Source organism: Grampus griseus (genome assembly GCF_964374135.1).
Source record: "Grampus griseus genome assembly, chromosome: 6".
NCBI lineage: Eukaryota > Metazoa > Chordata > Mammalia > Artiodactyla > Delphinidae > Grampus > Grampus griseus.
In genome coordinates this window covers 92,032,810-92,058,327 of record NC_139000.1, presented here as the reverse complement: position 1 = coordinate 92,058,327, position 25,518 = coordinate 92,032,810, and the positions used below count along the sequence as shown (strand labels likewise).

The window sequence follows — 25,518 nt, the reverse complement described above, 5'->3', positions numbered from 1 at the left end:
CTCCCATAGCTCCTCAAAATTTATTTCTTCAAAGAACTGATAATTCAATACCTGGCAATTGGATCCACAGTGATAAATGTTATATCTAAAATGACTTACCTAATACAATTCCAAAGTGCCATTAGCAAAGATCACACAGAAGTGTAACGTGGTACTTTCAATGCTATCTTCTGGAAGAACAGTTAGGTCTCCAAAGCATGGGAATTCAAATGGGCCATTTAAACAGGCAGATCATCAATGACTAATGTACTCAATGGGAGGCCTACAGGTCAAGATATTCAGTTATTAAGTGGCCTACGTACACCTTACAACTATCCTGTAAGATATTTTCAAAGTTCTTACAGATTTTTTCTAATATCAAATATAAGAGAAAGCCTATTTTAAAAGTCTCTTAGGTATTTTGAATTGTTTCTAAATTATCTGTAGGAAGCTCTGATTTACTTATATAGAGTTTGATATATGTATCCACCATTAAATCCAAATTGTGTTTTATATCAAAATTTATGTTAAGCAGTGCCAAGTTACTTGACCTTTGGTCTGTCAAAGTGGTTTTTAGATATCCATGGAAATATCTGGAGAACAAATAATAGGAAAGAAACAAGTCTTTTGATGAAAACTTTTTAAAAAGTGAAAGTGGGGGCTTCCCTGGTGGCGCAGTGGTTGAGAGTCCACCTGCCAATGCAGGGGACACGGGTTCGTGCCCTGGTCCAGGAAGATCCCACATGCCGCGGAGCAGCTGGGCCCGTGAGCCATGGCCGCTGAGCCTGCGCGTCCGGAGCCTGTGCTCTGCGACGGGAGAGGCCACAACAGTGAGAGGCCCGCGTACCGCAAAAAAAATAAAATTAAATAAATAAATAAAAAGAGCAAAAAGGGATCGAAAATCAAAACTAAAGCTTCTATATCCACCTTCATCTACCACACAGAAATAAAAATACAAGGACATGTATGATTCCAACTTCTTGACATTCTAGAAAAGGTATAACTATGGAAAGAGTAGAAAGATCAGTGTTTGCCAGAGGTTAGGAGAGAAAGATAAAAGGCAGAGAATGGAGGATTTTTAGGGCAGTGAAACTCTTCTGTATGACACTATAATGATGGACACATGTCATTATACATTTGTCCAAACCCATAGGATATACAACACCAAGGGTGAACCCTAATGTAAACTATGGACTCTGAGTGATTATGATGTGTCAGTGTAGGTTCATCAGTTGTGACAAATGCACCTCTCTGGTGAGGGATGCTGATAATGGAGGAGACTATGCATGTGTGAGGGCAGAGGGCAAGTGAGAAATCGGTGTATCTTCCTCTTAATTTTGCTGTGAGCCTAAACTGCTTTTTAAAAAATATTTTTTTTTAAACTGCGAGGACATAAGCATTTAATGCAGCACTGTTCATACTGGCAAAAGAGAGGAACTCAAATAAATGCTTATTAACAAAGTAATGGTCGAATAAATTCTCGTTCGTTCACACCACAGCCATCCAAAAAGATGAATTAGAGCCATATTTAATGACTTTGGAAGATGTCTATGAGCAATTACGGAGTAAGTAAGACCAAGTGCAGAATAGTGTATAGGTTTTTAACCCATTTTTTAAATAATGAAGAAAAACCCTCTGCATCAGTGTATATAAACACAGGTAAGCACATGTGCAATGAACAATAGCTGTGTACAATTTCATGTGTGCGATGAAAAACAAAGGCCACATCCTGTTGTCACACCTGTGCAGGAGGCAAGGAGGGAGATTGACAAGGGAGTAAGACAAGAAAAACACAAAAAGAAAAATTTTGAAAAATAACATTGTGTGATCCATTAATGTGTTGATTTAAAATACATACATGTGTTATATGTATAAAGGGGGAACTTCAACTTTATATATTGTCTTCCCCTGTCTGTCACATCAGCCTTACAAGACAATGGCAAATTCCCACTTGTTTTGATTCCTCAGAAAATGTCCTCTCTCCACAAAGTGGACAGAAATTGGCCAGATATCATTTCATAAATGGACTTCCTATGACTATTCTGGATAAGAAAATGTATCTACAGTTGAACAGCCAGTGCTATTTGAATTTCATCAAATGAAATTTTTGTTTCTCTTTCTAGCTTGTGCTTTCCCTTGGAGAAATAACTCTATAAATGTTTAAAATTTGCACTACTTTTCATGCTGAATAAAGTATGGTTGCATAGAAAATTGAGCCCAGTATATTAAAAATCAATATACTTTGAGAACTAAAATAGGATGGAAATTTTTGTGCTGTCTGATATTGAGATGTCCAGACAATGCTAAACAAAAAGAATCACTATCATAAAAGAAAATTACAAGAGAGAACATTTGTCATTCTTGCATGAGAAATGCAATTGAGTGAAAGAGAAAAATTAACCTTGCCTGTGTCTTATTTAAGGAGCCATGGATGCAACTCAGTGTTAATTTGCCTCCTTTGAATTTACCATTCTTAGTGGCAAATTGTTTAGGATCATCCCAGCCTGAGGACATACTCTTCTAATTAAAGATCCTCACTGAATGTTCTGACTTGTCTTGTTTCAAAGTTACTTTAGTTTTAAAGCTTGATTCAAGATCTCCAATCATATCTTAAAGAGTTTAAATACACTTTATGTTTCTGTTATTAACTATGCAAACTTAAGGATGTTTAAATAGCAGCTAAGCCCATGGTTTTAAAAAGCTATACTAGTGCTTATCTCTGGCTCTCACTTCCCAAAAGGGACATGCAAACCTTTGAAAGACAGTTTACCAGCTCCCACCTAGGGCTGCCCCCAGACCCAGATTCCAGGCTTAGGGAGTTAGTGTTGAAGAAGCTACCCCACCGTCAGTCCCGACTGGTGATTCCCTCTCTGTGAGAGGACAGGCCAGGCAGGGAGTGAAGCACTCATCTGCCTTCGTAATCCCTAAACACGGCCTTCCTTTCTGGAGCCCTCTGATGTCCCCTTGAATCGGGACAAAGACCCAGTTGTGGCCCCCACTCTTGGTAAAAGCCCCCAGGGCCTGAGTGGTAGCTGCCTTAAATACACAATAGAAGGCAGGTGGCCTTAGCTGCAAGGAGTTGGATCAGGGCTAAGCCCATGGGGTAGGCTGCCCCCTGGTGGCTAGTCTAACCAGTCCACAGTAATCTTGCATCTTGGCAAATGGAGAAGTTAGGAAATGTGATGATGTGTGTTCTTGCATTTATCATAACTACCTGTGTCCCTGCTAGAGAGCAAGCATCTCTATCTGCTTTGTTCACTGAGGTGTCCCAAGCACCTAGACAATTCCAGCTCATAGTGGGTGCTGAGTAAATGTTTGCTGGTTAAATAGCCCATTGGGACACACAGATAAGCTCTGGCCAGAGATGACCAGCCAAGGACCTCTGGCCTCAGGGCTGGACATAAATATTCAGAATGCCCTATAACTACTTTACAGTGCCATTGGTGGGTTTTCTGCTGCCCTGTGCTTCCAGAAAAATGGTGGGTCAGTCCGTCCCCAAAAGATCCAGTCTGTCCAACAGTGACAATGAACCCCCTACTTATTCATGCACTTAAGATACACAAGATATCTATTTCCTGTAGTGGGGCATCACCCAGGGTGGTTGATTAAAGGGAGACATGAATAAACAATAATGTGAACTCTCAAGGTCTTCTCGCCTAGGCTTTAGATGAACTATTATTAAATGGGTATCATCTTAGATGTTAGATAATGGGTTTAGATATTCTCAAATCTTTGCCTTGGCTCAAATCATTAGATGCTTTGATTATACTTTGGCCATAATAGGAAAACACCATTTTTTGTTGACAATTCAGAGAACTGACATGTCCCCAAATGTACATTTTGTTAAGCTGGGCCACACCAACATGGAAGTGAAAACAAGGTCATATAGAGCAAAGTGTAGAATCTCTGACTTGACCTTTCCCAGCTCTCCAAGTCCTGATGCTTGCCTACATTTCCACACAGATAATCAAGGACCCAAGGACTCAAAATTTAGTGTCCTCACTTTCCCAGACACAAAGCCCACAACTCCTCCAGGCCAGAGTCATGCAAAACTTTAAAGATGTTCCCATCAAGGGAACTCAATAAATGTTGAACATTAACTGCGTGGTGAAAAGTCACTCTAGAGATGATTCATGATGTTTGGACATCACCCAAAATGTACAGAGTGCATGAAGGCCCAGATAAAGGGTACATTTGCCTTGCCCCAAGTTTAACTTTAGGATTGAGGAGACCTATTTATTGAACCCAACTTTCTCCCCTGTGGTCCAGAGTTTGGATTTCACACATTCTTCAGAAGCTCAAAATGAGCCTGCACTCACTCTGCCTTACCTCCTCCAGCTTCACCCTACATCTGTAGGCTGACTGAAGGGTGATTTTATCAGCGGAAGCTAATTTATCTTCTGGTTCTACTTTCATTGTACTGGTCCCTTTAATTACTCTGGAAAACTACTAGATTCCCATGTGCAAGCTCCAGGTAAAGAGCATTCAACTCTTTATCCATGGAAATTTTAGAGATGGAATGTGTAGGTGAGCCATTTATTGCTTATTTTTAAAGAATCTGGGGGTACCTAACATTCAGATGACAGGGTCTTCCGTGGGTCGTCTCCTCCCCATACCTCCTCTTGACACACCATGACTATCTCCTTGAGGTCAGCCAATAGCCGGCAGAGGCTGTCTTTCCTTCTGTTTCAGAAACCCATGGCTTGTGCAACCTAGGAAAACTTGCCCACAATTGTCTTCCAAGAGCATGAGTGAGTCAGCCCTCTGCCTCCCTCACCAACTGCCTGTTCTCAAACAAGACACCCTGTCTAGTGGCCGGCTCAGTGCCAAGGTCATGGGGATCAGAGGGAAGGTGAGGCAGACAAACATCTAACAAACACACAGCCCTAACAGGAATTTACCAGAACTGAGGTTATGTAGATGGAGCAGATCTGAGTTTCCCTTCAAGGCTATTGACTAAAGACTTCCATTATGTTATCACATTGAACTTTGATGAACATTTTCCAAGAATGAGCTAAAAGAGTTACCTGTTCCTCTTTACACTGAGAATTGTAGCATATTTTAGGCACATAAAAGTCATTTTCTTTTTCATAAAAACATATCTACATTCATTGTATATCTGTCCTAACTTTAAAAACATTCCTTATTCTAATCGTTGAGGCTCAGATGAGGAAACAAAGGCACCCACATGTGAGTGATTTGCCCAAGCCACATCAGTAGAAAGGGACAGAGTTTTGTGTCTAATCCCAGAAGTTCACCTCTTTGCTACCCCACATCTAATCGACTAGTGGTTCTCACAGTAGTTTCCAGGCCAGGGACATCAGCTTTGCCTGGGAACTTGACATATTCAATAGATGAAAAATCTCGGGCTCCAACCCACACTTACTAAATCAGAAACTCTGGAGGTTGGGCCCAGAAATCTGTGTCATCAGGTGACTCTGATGCAACTAAGTTTTGAGAGCTATTGAACTAAGCCTTTGGAATGAAATTTTCCGTTATTGAGTGTTTCAGGGGAATTCTTGGGCAAATATCAGAAGAGAGTTGCTAGAATCCTTTCCAGGAACAAGTTAATAAATAGCTTCCCAATCAGGGTACTGTGTGCAATGTTCATAACTCTAAAACTAGATATATATTTATGAGCATTTTAATAAGAAATGTACTCACTATATGAAAATAATATTTCCCTTAGAAAGAGGTTTACATAAAGTTGGTGATTGATCTGATGAAATGCAGACAAGAAGGATACAAGAATCACACTACATTTGTTGTCTCAGGTCAGCCCACCTCTTTCCATCTCACTCCTACTATGGTACAAACCAAGCTTGTCTCTCACTCAGAAATGTACCCTTTGTTCCTAACTTATCCAATCCCTCCCAAGAAACCCCACTCAAGGTGTTCTCCACATTGAAGCCAGAGTGATTTTTCTGAAAAATCTGAACTTGCTTAAAACCCTTAAAAGATTACAATCCCTCACTGGATAAGGACCAAAACGCCTAACAATTGTATGGAACCACAAAATATCTTGAATAGCTAAAGCAATCTTGAGAAAGAAGAACAAAGCTGGAGACATCACACTTCCTGATTTCAAACTACATTTCAAAGCTATAGTAATCAAAACAGTGTGGTACTGACATAAAAACAGACACATAGATCAATGGAACAGATTAGAAACCCCAGAAATAAACCTGTGCATACATGGTCAATTAATTTCTGACAAGGAGCCAAGAATATACAATAGGAAAAAGAGGGTGGGAGGGAGACACAAGAGGGAGGAGATATGAGGATATATGTATAGCTGATTCACTTTGTTATAAAGCAGAAAATAACACACCATTGTAAAGCAATTATACTCCAATAAGGATGTTAAAAAAAATAGGAAAAGGAAAAGGACAGTCTCTTCAATAAATGGTGTTGGGAAACTGGACAGCCACAAGCAAAAGAATGAAACTAGATCCCTATCTTAAACCATACACAAAAACCAACTTAAAATGGATTAAAGACTGGAAATAAGTCCTGAAACCATAAAACTCCTAGAAGAAAACATAGGAGATAAGCTCCTTGACATTGGCTTGGCAATGGTTCTTTTGGATTTGACACCAAAGCAAAGGCAATAAACAAGTGCGGCTCCATCAAACTAAAAGGCTTCCACACAGAAAAGGAAACCATTAACAAATGAAAAATCAACCTAAAGAATGGGAGAAGATATTTACAAATCATATGTCTGATAAGGGGCTAATACCCCAAATATATAAAACACTCACACAACTCAATAGCAAAAAAAAAAATCTGTTTGAAAAACAGGCAGAGGAGCTGAATGGATATTTTTCTCAAAGAAGATATAAAAATGGCCAACCGGTACATAAAAATATGCTCAACATCCTCAGGGAAATGCAAATCAAAATCACAATGACATATTAATCACACCTGTTAGAATGGCTGTCATCAAAAAGACAAGAGATAAGTTTTGGCAAGGATGTGGAGAAAAGGGAACTTTTTTGCACTATTGGTAGGAAAGTAAATTGGTGCAGCCACTATGGAAAACAGTCTGAAGATTCCTCAAAAAATTAAAAGTAGGACTACCATATGATATAAGCAACCCCACTTCTGGGTACACATCCAAAGGAAATAAAATCAGTATCTCAAAGAGATATCCACACTCCCATGTTCATAGCAGCATTATTCACAAGAGCCAAGATATAGAAACAACCTAAATGTCCATCAACAGATGAACGAATAGAAGAAGATGTGTGTGTGTGTGTGTGTGTGTGTGTGTGTGTGTGTGTGTGTGTACGAATATTATTCAGCCATGAGAAAGAAGGAAATGCTGCCATTTGCAACAATATGGGTGGACCTTAAGGGCATTATGCATTGTGAAATAACCCAGACAAAGACAAAGACTGCATGGTATCACATATATGAGGAATCTAAAAAAAAAAGTCAAACTTCTAGAAATCAAGATTGTAAAAGTAGTTGTCAAGGGTTGGGTGCAAGGTGGAGAGTGGCGGCAGATAGGGACAGTTTAATAAAATGGTACAAACTTTCAAATTTAACATGACTACGTTCTGAAGAGATAATGTGTAACATGGTGAGTATGGTTGATAATACTGTATTGTGTAATTGAAATTTGTTAAAAGAGTAGAAATTAAATGTTTTCTCTCTCTCTCTCTCTCTCTCTCTCTCTCACACACACACACACACACACCACACAAATAAATATATGAGATGATGGATGTGTTAAGTAGGTGGAGAAAATTCCTTCACACTGTATATGTATATAAAATCACTACAATGTACACTTTAAATATCTTACAATTTCATATGTCAATTATACCTCAATAAAGCTGAAAAATTTTAAATGTCCAACAAGACCCCTGAAGAAAGCAGGGAATGATCTGCCCATGCCTTCACCCCCAAAGACACTTAATATAATTATTCTTTTTATTTATTTGTTCCAACCACACTTGCATTCTCTTATTTTCTCAAAAATGCAAAGACTTATATACTCAGGTCCTTTGCATATGCTGATCTCTCTTCTTTAAATGCTTTCTGTCTCATTTAACTCTTTAATCCATTCATATCCTTCAACATTCAGCTCAAATATCACTTCAAGAAACCTTCCTGGATTCACCAGGAAATTTACAGTGTCTGACATCCAATCAAAGATACTAGGCATGCATGGAAGCAAGAAAATATGCCCATAATGAAGGTAAAAATCAACCAAGTGAAACTGACATGAGTGTTAGAATTAGCAAACAAGAACATTCAGCAATTGTTGTAATGTATTCCATATGTTCAAAAAACTAACTAGAGATGTAAAAGATATTTTTCTAAAAGACCTAAACTGAACTTCTAAATATGAAATCTAGGATTCTGTGATAAAAAAAATATACTAGAATAGATTAGTGGCAATTAGGTATTGAAAAAGAAACTTAAAGACATAACAATAGAAACTATTCAAAATGAAACAAGAGAGAAAAATAATTTAAAAGAAGAAGAGCACCCATGGGTAGTTGGGCACATTAATTAACCTTCATGTTTCTTGTGTGAAGAGCTCATTAAGCTTCTTTCATCTGGGGTTTATAGTTTCATCAAATTTGGAATTTTTTCAGTCATTATTTCTTCAAATATTTACTCTCCCTCCAACTTATCCTTTCTAGAGACTCCCAATATTTATCTATTAGATTATTTATTTGTTTGTTTAATAAAAAATGTAAAGGAAGTCTTCCAGACAGAAGGAAAATGACACCAGATGAAATATGAATTTACACAAAAGAATAAATAGCACTGGGAGTAGTAGCTACACTGGAAAATTTGTAAGATATTATTCTTATCATTTAAATCTCTTTAAAATAAAATTGTTTAAGCAAGACTAATACCAATGTATTATGGTGTTCATAACATACATAAAAGTAAAATGGATGACAACAATGTCATAAAAGTTGGGTGAGTGGAAAGGAGCAGCTAGAAGTCCACTATTGTGAGCTTCTTATACTACAAGGTAACTTAATATCACTTGGAGGTATAGTATTATAACCCTAAAACAACTAGTAAAATAACAAAACAAGGAGTTATAGCAACTAAGCCAACAAAGGAGATAAAATAAAATCATAAAAAATTCAAATAATTCAAAAAAGTCAAGGAAAAAGGAATAGGGTAACACAGAACAAATAGTGCAAATAGAAAACAAATGGCAAGATGATAGGCTTAAACCTAACCATAGCAATAATAATATTAAATGTAAATGGTTTAAACATCCCAATGAAAAGGCAGAGATTTTCAGATGTCAAAAAGCAAGACCCAAGAAACACAAGAAATTTTCTTTAACTATAAAAACATAAAATAACTAAAAGTAAAAGAATCAGAAAGGATATAACATGCTAACACTAGTCAAAGAAGACTGGAGTGGCTATATTAGTATGAGGTATAGCAGATTTCAGAGTAAAAAATACTGTCAGGGATAAAAAAGGAGGAAATAGAAATGACTGTATACACTTTTATATTGTTTGAATTTTTTCAATGAGCATGTACTTACTTGGTACTTTAAACATTCAATAACTTTTCATAAAGCTTCCTTCTATGCCTAGCACTGATTAGGTATTGAGAAGGAATAAAGAAATTAAACAAGGTTCTAGGCTTAATGGGCACACAATATTAGAGAGACAACATACCAACTTTTTTTAAGCTAATAAAGGATGTGTCAAATATTGATTGCAGAATGAGAGTTCAGAGAATCAAGTATTTCTGGCATCACAGCAATTGGGGAAGCTTTCTAGAGGAAAGCAGTGTTGTCTTCAGTTGTAGAATGGGGTGATAATACCTCTTACTAGATCTGTGTGAGGATTACAGATATAACATATTGAAGAACTTACATGACTGTCAGCCATGGGAAGGGCTCCCCTGTAGACATCCAATCCCCCAATCTTCACTGTGTGTTCAAAGCAAAGCTTTGCAAATCGACCTCACTCAGTGAATGATGATCACACCAATGAGTTCAGGGGAGGCAAAAAACCACTAGTCTGGATTCCAATGCAAGAAGTTACAGAATTCAGAGTTCTCCAAACTAAGAATGTTTCATTGCACTAGCATAGTGGGTGTCAGCCTGTCAAGGAAAATCAGGTGAGCATGTGGAATAGTCAAGTGGAATATATTTGCATGAGTAAATTTGTGAGATGGTTTGGCAAATGGAGGGCAGGGGTTTATACAGGCTTCTGAGCAAAGGGGAGATGAGGGTAGGAAGGACAGACATCTTCTGGCAGGATTCCAGGTTCATGGCAGAACAGTACACAGACAAGATCTGAAGAACAAATGCAGGTTCAAGGACCCTGGGAAAGTGGGTTACAAAAAGTGCTTATCTGGGGCTCAGGTAATTAAGTGTGACACAGGGAGGGGCAGCCAGAACTGGTAACTTCTCATCTAGGAATATTGCATGGTTGGGAATATATGATTTGAAGGTGCTCAGAGATGTCACCTCTGGCATCAGTTTTCTCTAGGACAAGCCCCACCCTCAAAGGGCCTCTCAGGTGGCAGAGCACAATGAGTGTAGGTGGGAGAAAGAAAAGGGCGGTCCAGGGCCACATGATGGACACCCTCTGGGGTGGGTGGTACAATGGAAAAGGGGTGAAGTTCTGTGGTATAAAGACATGTGAAAGAACCAAAAATATATATATTTGTCTTGAGAGTCAACCTCATTAATACCCTCAGTCTGGAGACATTAACAAAGATTGGAGAAGTAAGATTGGAGAAGCATAAAGAAGTAGGACCATGTTATCTTGCCCTTTCATCATAGCTTTCCACAATGCTTTGTACTGATTTAACCATGGTGGAGAGCCTTAGTAATTTCCCAATGAAATGCTCCAGTTGAGTAAGCTTATTTGCCCCTTAGTAAATGCTCCCTTCAGTCACCCATCTGTGGGCAGGATCTACCTAGACAGGGAGAATCCCGGGTGACTGAGGCAAGAACCCACCATGACTTTTTTCCTCCTCAGATGGAGGCATTGTTTGCATTGGTGACAAAGGAAGCATACCTTCATATTCTTCTTGAATGATGCCACTGGATTCATACATGATTCTGAGTTTATTTCATATTAATTAAGACCTCCTGGCATTTCTCTATTTTGAAAATGTTTGAAAATGACAGAAGTGCTGTCATATGGTTCTCATGGTCTAGTCCAAGCTTTCTGTCAATCCCTCTCTTAAAACATACACCGTGGAGGAGAACACGCCGAGCCGCCGCTGCGGAGTGGAGGCGGATAAAGAGCTCTCGTACCGCCAGCAGGCGGCCAACCTCATCCAGGACATGGGACAGCGTCTCAATGTCTCTCAGCTTACGATAAACACTGCGATTGTTTATATGCACAGGTTTTACATGCACCATTCTTTCACCAAATTCAATAGAAATATGCAGAAACAGAGCCACAAAGAGAATAAGTAATTTGCCTAGGCTAGTCAGATAACAGAGCCAGGATTCCACTGAGGCAGTCTGACTACTGTGCTACAGCTGGCTTCATCACCTCTACCTCCCCCTCTCCATCATTTGTATGCCCTGATGGAGTAAGATGTTTGCAGGCAGTAGAGGAGGAAATGTGAATGGAGGTAGTGGATTTCACCAGGAACTTTGGAAGAGTGTTGGGTATTAGTTGCACTGGAGGAGGATGAGAATTGAGCCCTATTTAGAGGGAGAACAGAAAGACTTCTGTGAGGAGTGTGGGTAAATAAACCAGGAACCTATCCTGAAGATCATTGCTTAGCTCCTTGAATACTTAATTTTTAAAACTTTTTTGTAGAATTTTAGAATCATTCACTAGCATGCATATTTTGTGTCCATTGAGACTGTCTTCTAAGGAGAAGAGCTATGTGGTTTGAAAGTGCTTCTTGATATTGAGGTTTACAAAAAGTCTGAAGAGGATGGAGCTGTGACTGGGAGTCCTAAGAGATTTTACCAAGAAAAACTCATTGGAGACTTTTAGAAGTGCCCTTTAGGCAAATAATATCACCTACTGCATTATTTTTGGCTGCAAAAGTAGAAGAACAGGCTCGAAAACTTGAACATGTTATCAAAGTAGCACATGCTTGTCTTCATCCCCTAGAGCCACTGCTGGATACTAAATGTGATGCTTACCTTCAGCAGACTCAAGAACTGGTTTTACTTGAAACCATAATGCTACAAACCCTAGGTTTTGAGATCACCATTGAACACCCACACACAGATGTGGTGAAATGTACCCAGTTAGTAAGAGCAAGCAAGGAATTGGCACAGACATCCTATTTCATGGCTACCAACAGGTTGTTATCCTGACCCTCTTTGTTGCACTGTTGTAGCACACTATAGCTTCCTTTAATGCAGGGCCCCCTCAATGTGTCTCTTACCCTTGTTGCAGCAGGAGACTGGACCATCTACTGTGGTGGTACCTTCCTGTCTGCTTTGCGGTGTATTGTACAAGGGACTTTTGGCACAGAGGGGTTAAATGCACAATGTGAAGTGTAGTGGTGCTTTCTGATGACATATTCTCGATTTGTGAGTGCATAAGTCTAAAATTGGTAGCCTGAATAGCAGCTAAAGATTACAAAGAGCTAAACTTAACGTAGAAATTCGAGCAACTTGTCTGCATCTTACAACCTTCTGTCTTCAGTATAAACCAACAGTGATAGCATGTGTATGCATTCATTTGGCTTGCAAATGGTCCAATTGGGAGATTCCCGTGTCAACTGATGGAAAACATTGGTGGGAATATGTGGATCCTACAGTTACTCTGGAATTACTAGATGAGCTAACACATGAGTTTCTACAAATATTGGAGAAAACGCCTAGTAGGTTGAAGAGGATTCGAAACTGGAGGGCTAATCAGGCGGCTAAGAAACCAAAAGTAGATGGACAAGTATCAGAAACACCACTTCTTGGTTCATCTTTGGTCCAGAATTCCATTTTAGTAGATAGTGTTACTGGTGTGCCTACCAACCCAAGTTTTCAGAAACCATCTACATCAACATCCCCTGCACCAGTACCTCTAAATTCAGGAAATACTTCTGTTCAAGACAGCCATGCATCTGATAATTTGTCAGTGCTAGCAACAGGAATGCCAAGTACCTCATATGGTTTGTCATCACACCAAGAATGGCCTCAACATCAAGAGTCGGCAAGGACAGAACAGATATATTCACAGAAACAGGAGACATCTTTGTCTGGTAGCCAGTACAGCATCAACTTCCAGCAGGGACCTTCTGTATCACTGCATTCAGGACTACATCACAGACCTGACAAAATTTCTGACCATTCTAATATTAAGCAAGATTATACTCATAAAGCAGGAAGCAGTAAACACCATGGGCCAAGTTCTGCTACTCCTGGAGTAATTCCTCAGAAAATGTCTTTAGATAAATACAGAGAAAAACGTAAGCTAGAAACCCTTGATCTGGATGCAAGGGATCATTATATAGCTGCCCAGGTAGAACAGCAACACAAACATGTACAGTCCCAGGCAGCCAGCAGCAGTTCTGTAACCTCTCCCATTAAAATGAAAATTCCCATTACAAATGCTGAAAAACCTGAAAAATATATGGCAGATAAGAAGGAAAAGAGTGGATCACTGAAATTACGGATTCCAATACCACCCACTGATAAAAGTGTCAGTAAAGAAGAACTGAAAATGAAGATAAAAGTTTCTTCCTCAGAAAGACACAGCTCTTCTGATGAAGGCAGTGGGAAGAGCAAGCATTCCAGCCCGCATGTTAGCAGGGACCATAAGGAGAAGCACAAGGAGCATCCTTCCAACCGCCACCACCCCAGCAGTCACAAGTATTCCCACTCATACAGTGGCAGCAGCAGTGGTGGCAGCAAGCACAGTGCTGGGATGGGATACCACCCGCTGTTCTGAGGAGTCCTGTTGGCCTGAGCACTGATGGCATTTCCTCTAGTTCCAGCTCTTCAAGGAAGAAGCTGCATATCAATGATGCATCTCACAACCATCACTCCAAAATGAGCAAAAGTTCCAAAAGTTCAGGTGGGCTACGGACATCTCAGCACCCTCGTGAAACTGGACAAGAAGCCAGTGGAGACCAACGGTCCTGATGTCAATCACAAGTACAGTACAAACAGCCAGCATATGGACTACAAAGACACATTCGACATGCTGGACTCGCTGTTAAGTGCCCAAGGAATGAACATGTAATCATTTGTTTAGGTCAATTTTTCCTTTACTTTTTTAATTTAAAAATTGTTAGAATGGAAAACTTCCTCCTGATCTAGCAGTGGTAACACCTGCTGTTACTGCCACTGCTTCAATATTTGTAAGTGCTGCTTTATTCTTCATTCTGAAAAGAAGAGATTATAGTAAACAAGTCTTTATCTCCACATATGATAGTGTTATAAATACTGTAAAAGCATGGAAGGTGCAAAACTCAGTATTTCTACAATTGCAGCTAAGAACATTAGGGTGAATGGCTGGCTGCTTCTAGGAATATAAGATGCCTCAAGCATTCGTTTATTTATAATTTGAATACTGTAGCTATTTTTTGTTGTTGCTTGGCTTTTGAATGAGTGTAAATTGTTTTCTTTTGTGTATTTATACTCGTATGTATGATTTGCATGTTTCAATGATAAAGGGATAAAACAGTAAAAAAAAAAAAAAAAAAAAAAAAAAAAAACATACACCGTGGTTTGTGGGCACTCCCGTCACCTCCTCTTTTCACTCTGGGTGCTGTACTGAAACACGCATAGTAGTATGTAAGCAGCACCTCTCACAGTCCTCGGACTTTCTGCTCCTCCCTTCTTCTCTCCTTTCCTCTCTCCCCTGCTTTCTTTTTCCTTCTTCTCCACTCTTTTCTTTCTCTTCTGTAATCTTTTTCTTTGCTTTTATTTTGTTTCTAGTTTTCAAACTATATTTATAAAGAGCACACCCCCCTGAGCCAAAATTAACAAAACTATTTCACATGCTTTATCTGGTAGCAGACTGACATCTCAATAGCATGATAGACACTTCAGACATTCCTTTCTTAATGTGCCTGCCTGATGCTCAATTTTAAGACATCATTAGCCCTAATGAGTGCTGGTTTCCCCCTAGAAACTAGCAACTAATATAAATTATGTAATATTAATATTAACACCAACAAACTGCCTTGTATTTGCAACATGAATGAATCATCTATCATCTTAAAATCTTCAAGGAGAAAGAAAGAAAAACATAAAATATATGATGAAGTTATAAAATGTTTTCTAATAACATCTGATTTAAAATATTCAGTTTTGCTTATTTCTCATTTTGCTCAATACACCAAGCTAGTAACTGAGTCAACATAGCAAACAGAGGAAAGCATGTTACAAAGACCAGATCTGTTCCTGGGCAGACAGGAAGACTATATTTCCCAGTCTCCACAGCAATAGGTTGAGACATGTGACTGAGATCTGACCAATGGAAGCTGGGTGAAAATTGGGTACTTCCAGAGGTGATTTTTAAAAACAACTCTCATGGGCTTTGCTTACTCTATGTAACTACAAGATGTAGGAGGATTGTCCAATCCATACTGTATGTGTGGTAAACAATATGTAATTTTTATTGTGTTAAGTTACTGAGATTTCAGGGTTTGTTACTGTAAAACAGTCTAGACTCACCAAGATAGCTGAGGAGTGGGAGGATGTGGAGTTCATCTCTCTCCACAAATGCATCAAGAATACATCCATGATGGAACAATTCTCACAGAACACTGGCTGAACACTAGCAGAAGACATTGGACACTGGAAAGGACAATAAAGATCCCCACATAAACGAGTAGGATGAAAGAAAGAAGGGAAAAAGAAGAGGAGAAGAAGCGGGATGAGATCTACGTCCCTGGGAGGGAGCTGAAGCAGAAGCTAGGCTCCCGCATCTGGGGAAGCCCCCTCACCAACGGGGAAATCAGTTGGGACAGAAGGGGAGCATCTGAGGCTGTAGGAGGAGGGTGAAACAGCTGGTCTGTGGCAGACAAGATAGAGTGAGACCTACACAGATGGTCCGCACCACAGCACTGCATGCCCCAGACTGGGACTTGCGTCTGCCGGTGCACATAGGGCCTGAGAGCTGGAACATAGGTATTGGACAGCAAACCCTGGGGTAGGACTGCTGTTGGCTGTGAGGAGAGAGCTTGAGGGGATGGGAAGGAGGACATTCATAATTGGGAATACCTGTGGAGGAAACCCAGACTGCCATAGAAGCAAGGTGCCACAGTTGAGTTACTTGCAAGGGTGGAGACACCATTTTAGCCTCTCTCTTCATGCACTGGCTCCCTGCCCCACCAGGCACTAAAAACAGCCCTCAATAGTGCTGACCTTCTTGTGCTGGCCACCAGGCTCTAAGGCCGGATCTATTGCACCTGTAACTTCTGGATTTTCCATGTACCTGTCACTGCCAGAGCCCCCTCAACCCAAGCAGTCATGCCACCTCCGCACCTAGTTCTCACTGGGGCAGAGCAAAGTGCTCCAGGGCAGCCTCGGGAGCAGACTCCTGTGTGTGACCCACATGCAGAGGTGACACTAAAGCTACAGCTAAGTCCCAGGGGCAGGGCGACTAAGGAAGTGGAACAAAAATGTTCCCATGAAGCTGCACAAGCTGCAGATTAAATCCCCTTGATCAGCTTTGTAAACCCTGCATCTGGAGTATCTAAATGGACAATAAGTGTTCCCACAAATGAAACCAGTCTAGCTCTAGCAGCTGTGGACTTTGGGGACTAGTACATGAAGGAGTTGGGCCAGGTAAGAGTCTGAGCTACCCCCACGGTGCCTACAGGGGTACCAGAGAACTACCAAGATGTTTTGGAGAGCCTGCTGGGGAGGCATAGGTTGGATGTGACTCATGGTGGGGGCAACAACACTGACAACAGAGACTGCAGGAAAATATAATTATTACTATTTTTTAAGTTTTGTTTTGTTCTGTTGTTGTTTTATTATTATATGTTTTATTTTTATTTAGTTTTTTTATATTTCTATTTCTTCATTATTTTTTGTTCTGTGATTTTTCCTTGTTTTTTTCTTTTTTCTTTCCATTGCTCTACTTTGTTTATATCTCTTTTCTTTGTTCTATTTGTTCTTATCTTTTGTATCTTTTTTTAAATCATTTATGTGTTTGTTTTGTTTCCTTTGCTTTTTCATTCAGTTTGCATTCTGCTTTTGCTTTGTTTTTTAATTTTCTGTTTTGTCAGTTTTATTTTTAATTGTTTGATTTCATTTTGGTTTTTCTTTTCTTTGTCTGGTTGTTCTCTTGTTTTTTGTTTTCCCTGTTTTTGTACTTGTTGCTTTTTGTGTATGTGTGTGTGTGTTTCTTTGTTTTTGTTTGGTTCTGCTTTTACCATCTGTCTGGGGTTTTGTATCTCTGTTCATTTGTTTGTTCTTCATTGTGTTGTTGCTGTTTGCTTGTTTTTGTCTTTGCTATTTGTCTTGGGGGTATTTTGTCTGTTCATTTTTATTTCTTTTCTTCCCTCCATTTTTTTCTTTTTCTTTTTTTTTGTGGTATGTGGGCCTCTCACTGCTGTGGCCTCTCCCGTTGCAGAGCACAGGCTCCGGATGCGCAGGCTCAGCTGCCATGGCTCACGGGCCCAGCCACTCCGCAGCACGTGGGATCCTCCTGGACTGGGGCACAAACCCATGTCCTCTGCATTGGCAGGCGGACTCTCAACCACTGCACCACAAGGGAAGCCCACTTTTTTCTTTTTTCTCTTCTTTTTCCCTTTTACTGCCAAGCCATGTGGCTTGTGGGGGTCTTTGTTCCCAGGCCCAAGGTCAGGCTTGAGCCTCTGAGGGGGAAGAGCCGAATCCAGGACTCTGGAAAGCCATAGAATTCCCAGTACCATGGAATATTAAACAGCGAGACCTCTCCCGGAGGTCTCCATCTCAACTCCAAGACCTGGCTCCACCCAACTGCCTACAGGCTCCAATGCTGAGTGCCCCATGCCAAACAACAAGTGAGACAGGAACATAAACCCACCCATCAGAAGACAGGCTTCCTAAAGTCATACAAAGTCCACAGATACCCCAAAACACATCACCTGATGCAGCCCTGCCCATTAGAGGGACAAGATCCAGCTCCACCCACCAGAACACAGGCACTAGTCCCTCCCACCAGGAGGCCTACACAAGCCACTGGACCAACCTCGCCCCCTGGAGGCAGACACCAGAAGCAAGAGGAACTATGACCCTGCAGCCTGTGGAAAGGAGACCTCAAACACAGTAATTTAGACAAAATGAGAAGACAGAGAAATATGTTGCAGATGAAGGAGCAAGAGAAAAACCCACAGTACCAAATAAGTAAAGAGGAAATTGGCAAGTTACCTGAAAAAAATTCAGAGTAATGATAATAAAGAAGATCCAAAATCTCAGAAACAGAATGGAGAAAATACAAGAAACGTTTAACAAGGACCTAGAAGAACTAAAGAAAAAACAAACAGTGATGAACAACACAATAACTGCAATTAAAAATACACTAGAAGGAATCAGTAGTAGAATAACTGAGGCAAAAAAATGGATAAATGAACTGGAAGATAGAATGGTGGAAATAACTGACACAAAGAAGAATAAAAAATAAAAGAATGAAAAGAATTGAGGAAGTCTCAGAGACCTCTGGGACAACATTAAATGCACCAACATTTGAATCATAGTGGTCCCAGAAGAAGAAGAGAAAAAGAAAGAGTCTGAGAAAATAATTAAAGAGATTATAGCTGAAAACTTCCCTAACATGGGAAAGGAATTAAACAAGTCCAGGAAGTACAGAGAGTCCCAGACAGGGTAAACCCAAGGACAAACACACCGAGACAATTATTACTCAAACTAACAAAAATTAAATACAAAGAAAAAATATTAAAAGCAGTAGGGAAAAGCAACAAACAAGGGAATCCCCATAAGGTTATCAGCTTATCTTTCAGCAGAAACTATGCAGGCCAGAAGGGAGTGGCAGGATATATTTAAACCGATGAAAGGGAAAAACCTACAACCAAGATTATTCTACCCAGCAAGACATTCAGATTTGATGGAGAAATCAAAAGCTTTACAGACAACAAAAACTAAGAAAATTCAGCACCACCAGACCAGCTTTACAACAAATGTTAAAAGAACTTCTCCAGGCAGGAAACAGAAGAGAAGAAAAAGACCTATAAAAATGAACCCAAAACAGAAAAGAAAATGGTAATACGAACATACATATTGATAATTACCTTAAATGTAAATAGATTAAACGTTCCAACCAAAAGACATAGACTGGCTGAATGGATACAAAAACAAGATCTGTATATATGCTGTCTACAAGAGACCCACTTCAGACCCAGGGACACATACAGACTGAAGGGATGGAAAAAAGATATTCCATGCAAATGGGAATCAAAAGAAAGCTGGAATAGCAATACTCATATCAGAAAAAATAGACTTTAATATAAAGACTGTCACAGGAGGCAAGGAAAGACACTACATAATGATCATGATCAAGGCATCAATCCAAGAAGAAGACATAACAATTGTAAATATTTATGCACCCAACATAGGAGCACCTCAATACATAAGGCAAATGCTAACAGCTGTAAAAGGGGAATTTGACAGTAACACAATAATAGTAGGGGACTTTAACACCCTCCTTTCACCAATGGGCAGATAAACCAAAATTAAAATAAATGAGGAAACACAAGCTTTAAATGACACATTAAATAAGATGGACTTAATTGATATTTATAGGACATTCCATCCAAAAACAACAGAATATACTTTCTTCTCAAGTCCTCATGGAATATTCTCCAAGATAGATCACGTCTTGGGTCACAAATCAAGCCTTGGTAAATTTAAGAAAATTGAAATCATATCAACCATCTTTTCTGACCACAATGCTATGAGACTAGATATCAACTACAGGGAAAAAAAAAGCTGTAAAAAATACAAACACATGGAGGCTAAACAATATTCTACTAAATAACCAAGAGATCATGGAAGAAAACAAGGAGGAAACCAAAAACAACCTAGAAACAAATGACAATGAAAACACAATGACCCAAAACCTATGGGGTGCAGCAAAAGCAGTGCTAAGAGGGAAGATTATAGCAATACAATCCTACCTCAAGAAACAAGAAAAATCTCAAATAACAACCTAACCTTACACCTAAAGCAACTAGAGAAATAAGAACAAACAAAACCCAAAGTTAGTAAAAGGAAAGAAATTATAAAGATCAGAGCAGAAATAAATTAAATAGAAACAAACAAAGAAACAAACAATAACAAAGATAATAAAACTAAAAGCTGGTTCTATGAGAAGATAAACAAAATTGATAAACCACTAGCCAGACTCATTAAGAAAAAAGGGAGAGGACTCAAATCAATAAAATTAGAAATGAAAAAGGAGAAGAAATACACTGCAGAAATACTAAAGATCACTACAGGCAACTATATGCCAGTAAAATGGACAACATGGAAGAAATGGACAAATTCTCAGAAAAGTAAAACCTTCCAAGACTGAACCAAGAAGAAATAGAAAATATGAATAGACCAATCACAAGTAATGAAACTGAAACTGTGATTAAAAATCTTCCAACAAACAAAAGCCCAGGACCAGATGGCTTCCCAGCTGAATTCTATCAAACATTTAGAGAATAATTAACACCTATCCTTCTCAAGCTGTCTCAAAAAATTACAGAGGGAGGAACACTCCCAAACTCATTCTATGAGGCCACCATTCTGCTGATACCAAAACCAGACAAGAATGTCACAAAAAAGAAAACTACAGGCCAATATCACTGATGAACATAGATGCAAAAATGCTCAACAAAATACTAGCAAACAGAATCCAACAGCACATTAAAAGGATCATACACCATGATCAAGTGGGGTTTATCCCAAGAATGCAAGGATTCTTCAACATATGCAAATCAATCAATGTGATGAACCATATTAACAAACTGAAGGATAAAAACCATATGATAATCTCAATAGATGCAGAAAAAGCTTTAAAGAAAATTCAACACCATTTGTGATAAAAACTCTCCAAAAAGTAGGCATAGAGGGAACTTACCTCAACACAATAAACATCATATATGACAAACCCACAGCAAACATCATTCTCAATGGTGAAAAACCAAAACATTTCCCTCTAAAATCAGGAACAAGACAAGGATGCCCACTCTCACCACTATTATTCAACATAGTTTTGGAAGTTTTAGCCATAGCAATCAGAGAAGAAAAAGAAATAAAAGGAATACAAATTGGAAAAGAAGAAGTAAAACGTCACTATTTGCAGATGACATGATACCATACATAGAGAATCCTAAAGATGCTACCATAGAACTACTAGAGCTAATCAACAAATCTGGTAAAGTAGCAGGATACAATATTAATACACAGAAATCTCTTGCATTCCTATACACTAATGATAAAAAATCTGAAAGAGAAATTAAGGGAACACTCCCATTTACAATTGCAACAAAAAGAGTAAAATACCTAAGAATAAACGTACCTAAGGAGACAAAGACCTGTATGCAGAAAACTATAAGACACTGATGAAAGGAATTAAAGATGATACAAACAGATGGAGAGATATACCATGTTCTTGGATTGGAAGAATCGATATTGTGAATATGACTATACTACCAAAAGCAATCTACAGATTCAATGCAATCCCTAACAAACTACCAATGGCATTTTTTGCCGATATAAAACAAAAAAATTTACAATTTGTATGGAAACACAAAAGACCCAGAATAACCAAAGCAATTTTGAGAAACAAAAGTGGAGCTGGAGGAATCAGCCTCCCTGCCTTCAGACTATACTACAAAGCTACAGTAATCAAAACAGTATGGTACTGACACAAAAACAGAAATATAGATAAAAGGAACAGGATAGAGAGCCTGGAGATAAACCCATGCACCTATGATCACCTAATCTATGACAAAGGAGGCAAGAATATACACTGGAGAAAAGACTGCCTCTTCAATAAGTGGTGCTGGGAAAACTGGACAGGTACATGTAAAAGTATGAGATTAGATCACTCCCTAACACCATACACAAAAATAAGCTCAAAATGGATTAAAGACCTAAATGTAAGACCAGACACTATAAAATTCTTAGAGGAAAACGTAGGAAGAACACTCTATGACATAAATCACAGCAAGATCTTTTTTGACCCACCTCCTAGAGTAAGGGAAATAAAAACAAAAGTAAACAAATGGGACCTAAAGAAACTTAAAAGCTTTTGCACAGCAAAGGAAACAATAAACAGGACGAAAAGACAACTCTTAGAATGGGAGAAAATATTTGCAAACAAAGCATCTGACAAAGGATTAATCTCCAAATATACAAGCAGCTCATGAAGCTCAATATCAAACAAAACAAACAAACCAATCAAAGAATGGGAGGAAGACCTAAATAGACATTTATCCAAAGAAGACATACAGGTAACCAACAAACACATGAAAAGCTGCTCAACATCATTAATTTTTAGAGAAATGCAAATCAAAACTACAATGAAGTATCACCTCACACCAGTCAGAATGGCCATCATCAAAAATCTACATCAATAAATGCTGGAGAAGGTGTGGAAAAAAGGGAACCCTCATGCATTGGTGGGAATGTAAACCGATACAGCCACTATGGAGAACAGTATGGAGATTCTTTAATAAAACTAAAAATAGTGCTACCATATGACCCAGCAATCCCACTACTGGGCAGATACCCAGGGAAAACCATAATTCAAAAAGACACATGCACCCCAATGTTCATTGCGTCACTATTTACAATAGCCAGGACATGGAAGCAACCTAAGTGTCCATCAATAGAGGAATGGATAAAGAAGATGTGGTATATGTATACAATGTATTATTACTCAGCCATAAAAAGGATCAAGATTGGGTCATTTGTAGAGATTTGGATGGACCTAGAGACTGTCATACAGAGTGAAGTCAGAAAGAGAAAAACAAGTATCGTATATTAATGCATATAATGTAGAATCTGAAAAAAATTGGTATAGACAATCTTATTTAACAAAGCAGAAATAACAACACAGACATAGAGAACAAACATATGGATACCAAGGGAGAAGAGGGGGTAGGATGAACTGGGAAACTGGGATTGACATATATACACTATTGATACTATGTATATAATAGATAACTAATGAGAACCTACTGTACAGCACAGGGAACTCTACTCAGTACTTTGTGGTGACCTAAATGAGAAGGAAATCCAAAAAAGAGGGGATATATATATACCTATAGCTGATTCACTTTGCTGTACAGTATAAACTAACACAATATTGTAAAGCAACTATACTCCAATGAAAAAAAGCAAAAAAGTCTAAACTATCCTGACTTGTACCATGGAAAACTACAATTTGAACATCTAATAAAAATCTTAGAAGAAAGCATAAGGATAAATCTTCATGACCTTCAATTTGACACTGGATTCTTAGACACAAAAACATGAACAACAAAAGAAGGAAAACATAAATTGAACTTCAACAAATCTAAAAACTTTTGTGCATCAAAGCACATTATCAAGGGACTTCTTTGGTAGTCCAGTGGTAAAGAATCCACATTGCAATGCAAGGGACATGGGTTTGATCCCTGGTTGGGGAACTAGGATCTCTCATGCTGTGGGGCAACTAATCTTGCACATCACAACTACTGAGCTCACGCACCTAAACTAGAGAGTCCACATGCTGCAAACTACAGAGCCCTCATGCTCTGGAGCCTGCACGTCACAACTACAGAGCCCACGTGCTCTGGAGACTGCACACCACAACTAGAGAAGAAGAAAAAACCCACATGCCACAACTGTAGAGAAACCCACACGCCACAACTAGAGAGAAGCCCACACACCACAATGAAGAGCCTGCACACAGCAGCGAAGATCCCGCATACCACAACTTAGACCAGATGCAGCCATAAAAATAAATACATTAATTAAATAAATATAGAAAGAATATAACTGAAAAATAAAAAAAATATATGCAAAGCACATTATCAACAATATGAAAAGAAAACCTACAGAATGGGAGAAGACATTTGCAAATAATATATTTAATAAAAGTTAGTACCTATATTTCATTTATATTTCTTTTTCTCTTGCTATTTACATATTGAAGAAATTGGGTCATTTGAGATCCAATTGGGAATTGGGAATACATAAAGAACTCCTATAACTTAACAACAGAAAGACAACAATCTAATTTAAAAATGGTCAAAGGACTTGAATAGACAATACTCCTAAGAAGACATACAAATGGTCAATAAGCACATGAAAAGATGCTCAATATCATTAGTCATTAGGGAAATACAAATCAAAACCACAATGAGATACCACTTCATACCTAGTAGGATGGCTATTAACAACAGCAACAAAAAAATAACAGAAAATAACAAATGTTGAGGATGTGGAGAAATCAGAATGCTCATATATTGCTGGTGGAAATATAAAATGGTACAGGGCTCTGGAAAACAGTTTGGTGGTTCTTCAAAAGCTAAACAGAATTACTATGTGATCTAGCACTTCCTGGTATATACCCAAAAGATTTGGACGAAGGGACTCAAACAGACACTTATACGCCACTGTTCATAACAACATTATTCACAATAGCCAAATGGTGGAAACAACTCATTTGTCCATCAACAAATGAATGGATAAACAAAATGTTGCTTTACATACAATGGAATAGAATTCAGATATAAAATGGAAGGAAATTCTGATACATGCTACGATATGGATGAACCTTAGTGAAAGAAGCCAGACACAAAAGGACAAATACTGCATGATTCCACTTATATGAAGTATCTAGAACAGGCAAATTCATAGAGACAGAAGGTAAATTAGAACTTACCAGGGGTTAGGGGAGGGGAGAATGGGAAGTTACTCCTTTAATGGGTAGTTTCAGTTTGGGGGGGGATGAAAAATTTAGAAAATAGATAATGGTGATGGTGACACAACAGTTTGAATCTAAATTAATGTGACTAATTGTACCCTTAATATGGTTAAAATGACAAGTTTTATGTTATTTATATTTTACCACTCTAAAAAAAAGTGGAATAAGTCCATGATCTTGATTTTGAAGTAGCAGTATGGATTAATGATGTACTTAATCTTTATATTTTATCTTTATATTCCTAGCTCTGTCTACTGAAAGGGCCAAATAACAAATATATCAACACAACAGCAATGTGTACTCCTAGAACCTAAATTGCCTTTAAACACCATTTTCCTAAAAAAGGAACTAGACATCCTTGGAGAAATGGCCAATTCAAGGTATGCGGCACAAAATGTATAGGATGAATCTGGAACATCTTGTTACAGAAAGCTAAAAACCTCTCATTAGATCTGTTAGAATTTTGCCAGATCAACTCTGGAGGCAACTTGTCAACCTCCCATTCACCAAAGGTGGGGCAATCTGAACACTCATAAGAATAAAAAAATGAAATTGATTGAAGTACATAAAAGATACTTAATTCCGTGAGTTCATAATAATACTAAAAAAAACTTCATTGTCACATTTAGAGGGTACTAAGAAACCAGTTCATTATTTTGAATACCAGCAAATAGAAAGAATCAAGCATTTTTAT

The 25,518-nt window shown here is 38.6% G+C and overlaps 1 protein-coding gene across 1 annotated transcript in view; it reads left to right on the top strand.

Annotated features, from left to right (window-relative positions):
- Nucleotides 1-14,574, top strand: part of LOC309824203 (cyclin-T2-like) — a gene marked incomplete at its 5' end in the record, with an annotated part of 58,752 nt that extends 44,178 nt beyond the window's left edge. Inside the window, 5 exon segments of the mRNA XM_082656921.1 lie at nucleotides 11,147-11,406; nucleotides 11,959-12,270; nucleotides 12,548-13,823; nucleotides 13,826-13,971; nucleotides 13,973-14,574. Of these exon segments, the coding sequence (XP_082513047.1) occupies nucleotides 11,147-11,406; nucleotides 11,959-12,270; nucleotides 12,548-13,823; nucleotides 13,826-13,971; nucleotides 13,973-14,144 (2,166 nt within the window). The 3' untranslated portion in view covers nucleotides 14,145-14,574.
- Between the last annotated feature and the right edge of the window lie 10,944 nt (nucleotides 14,575-25,518).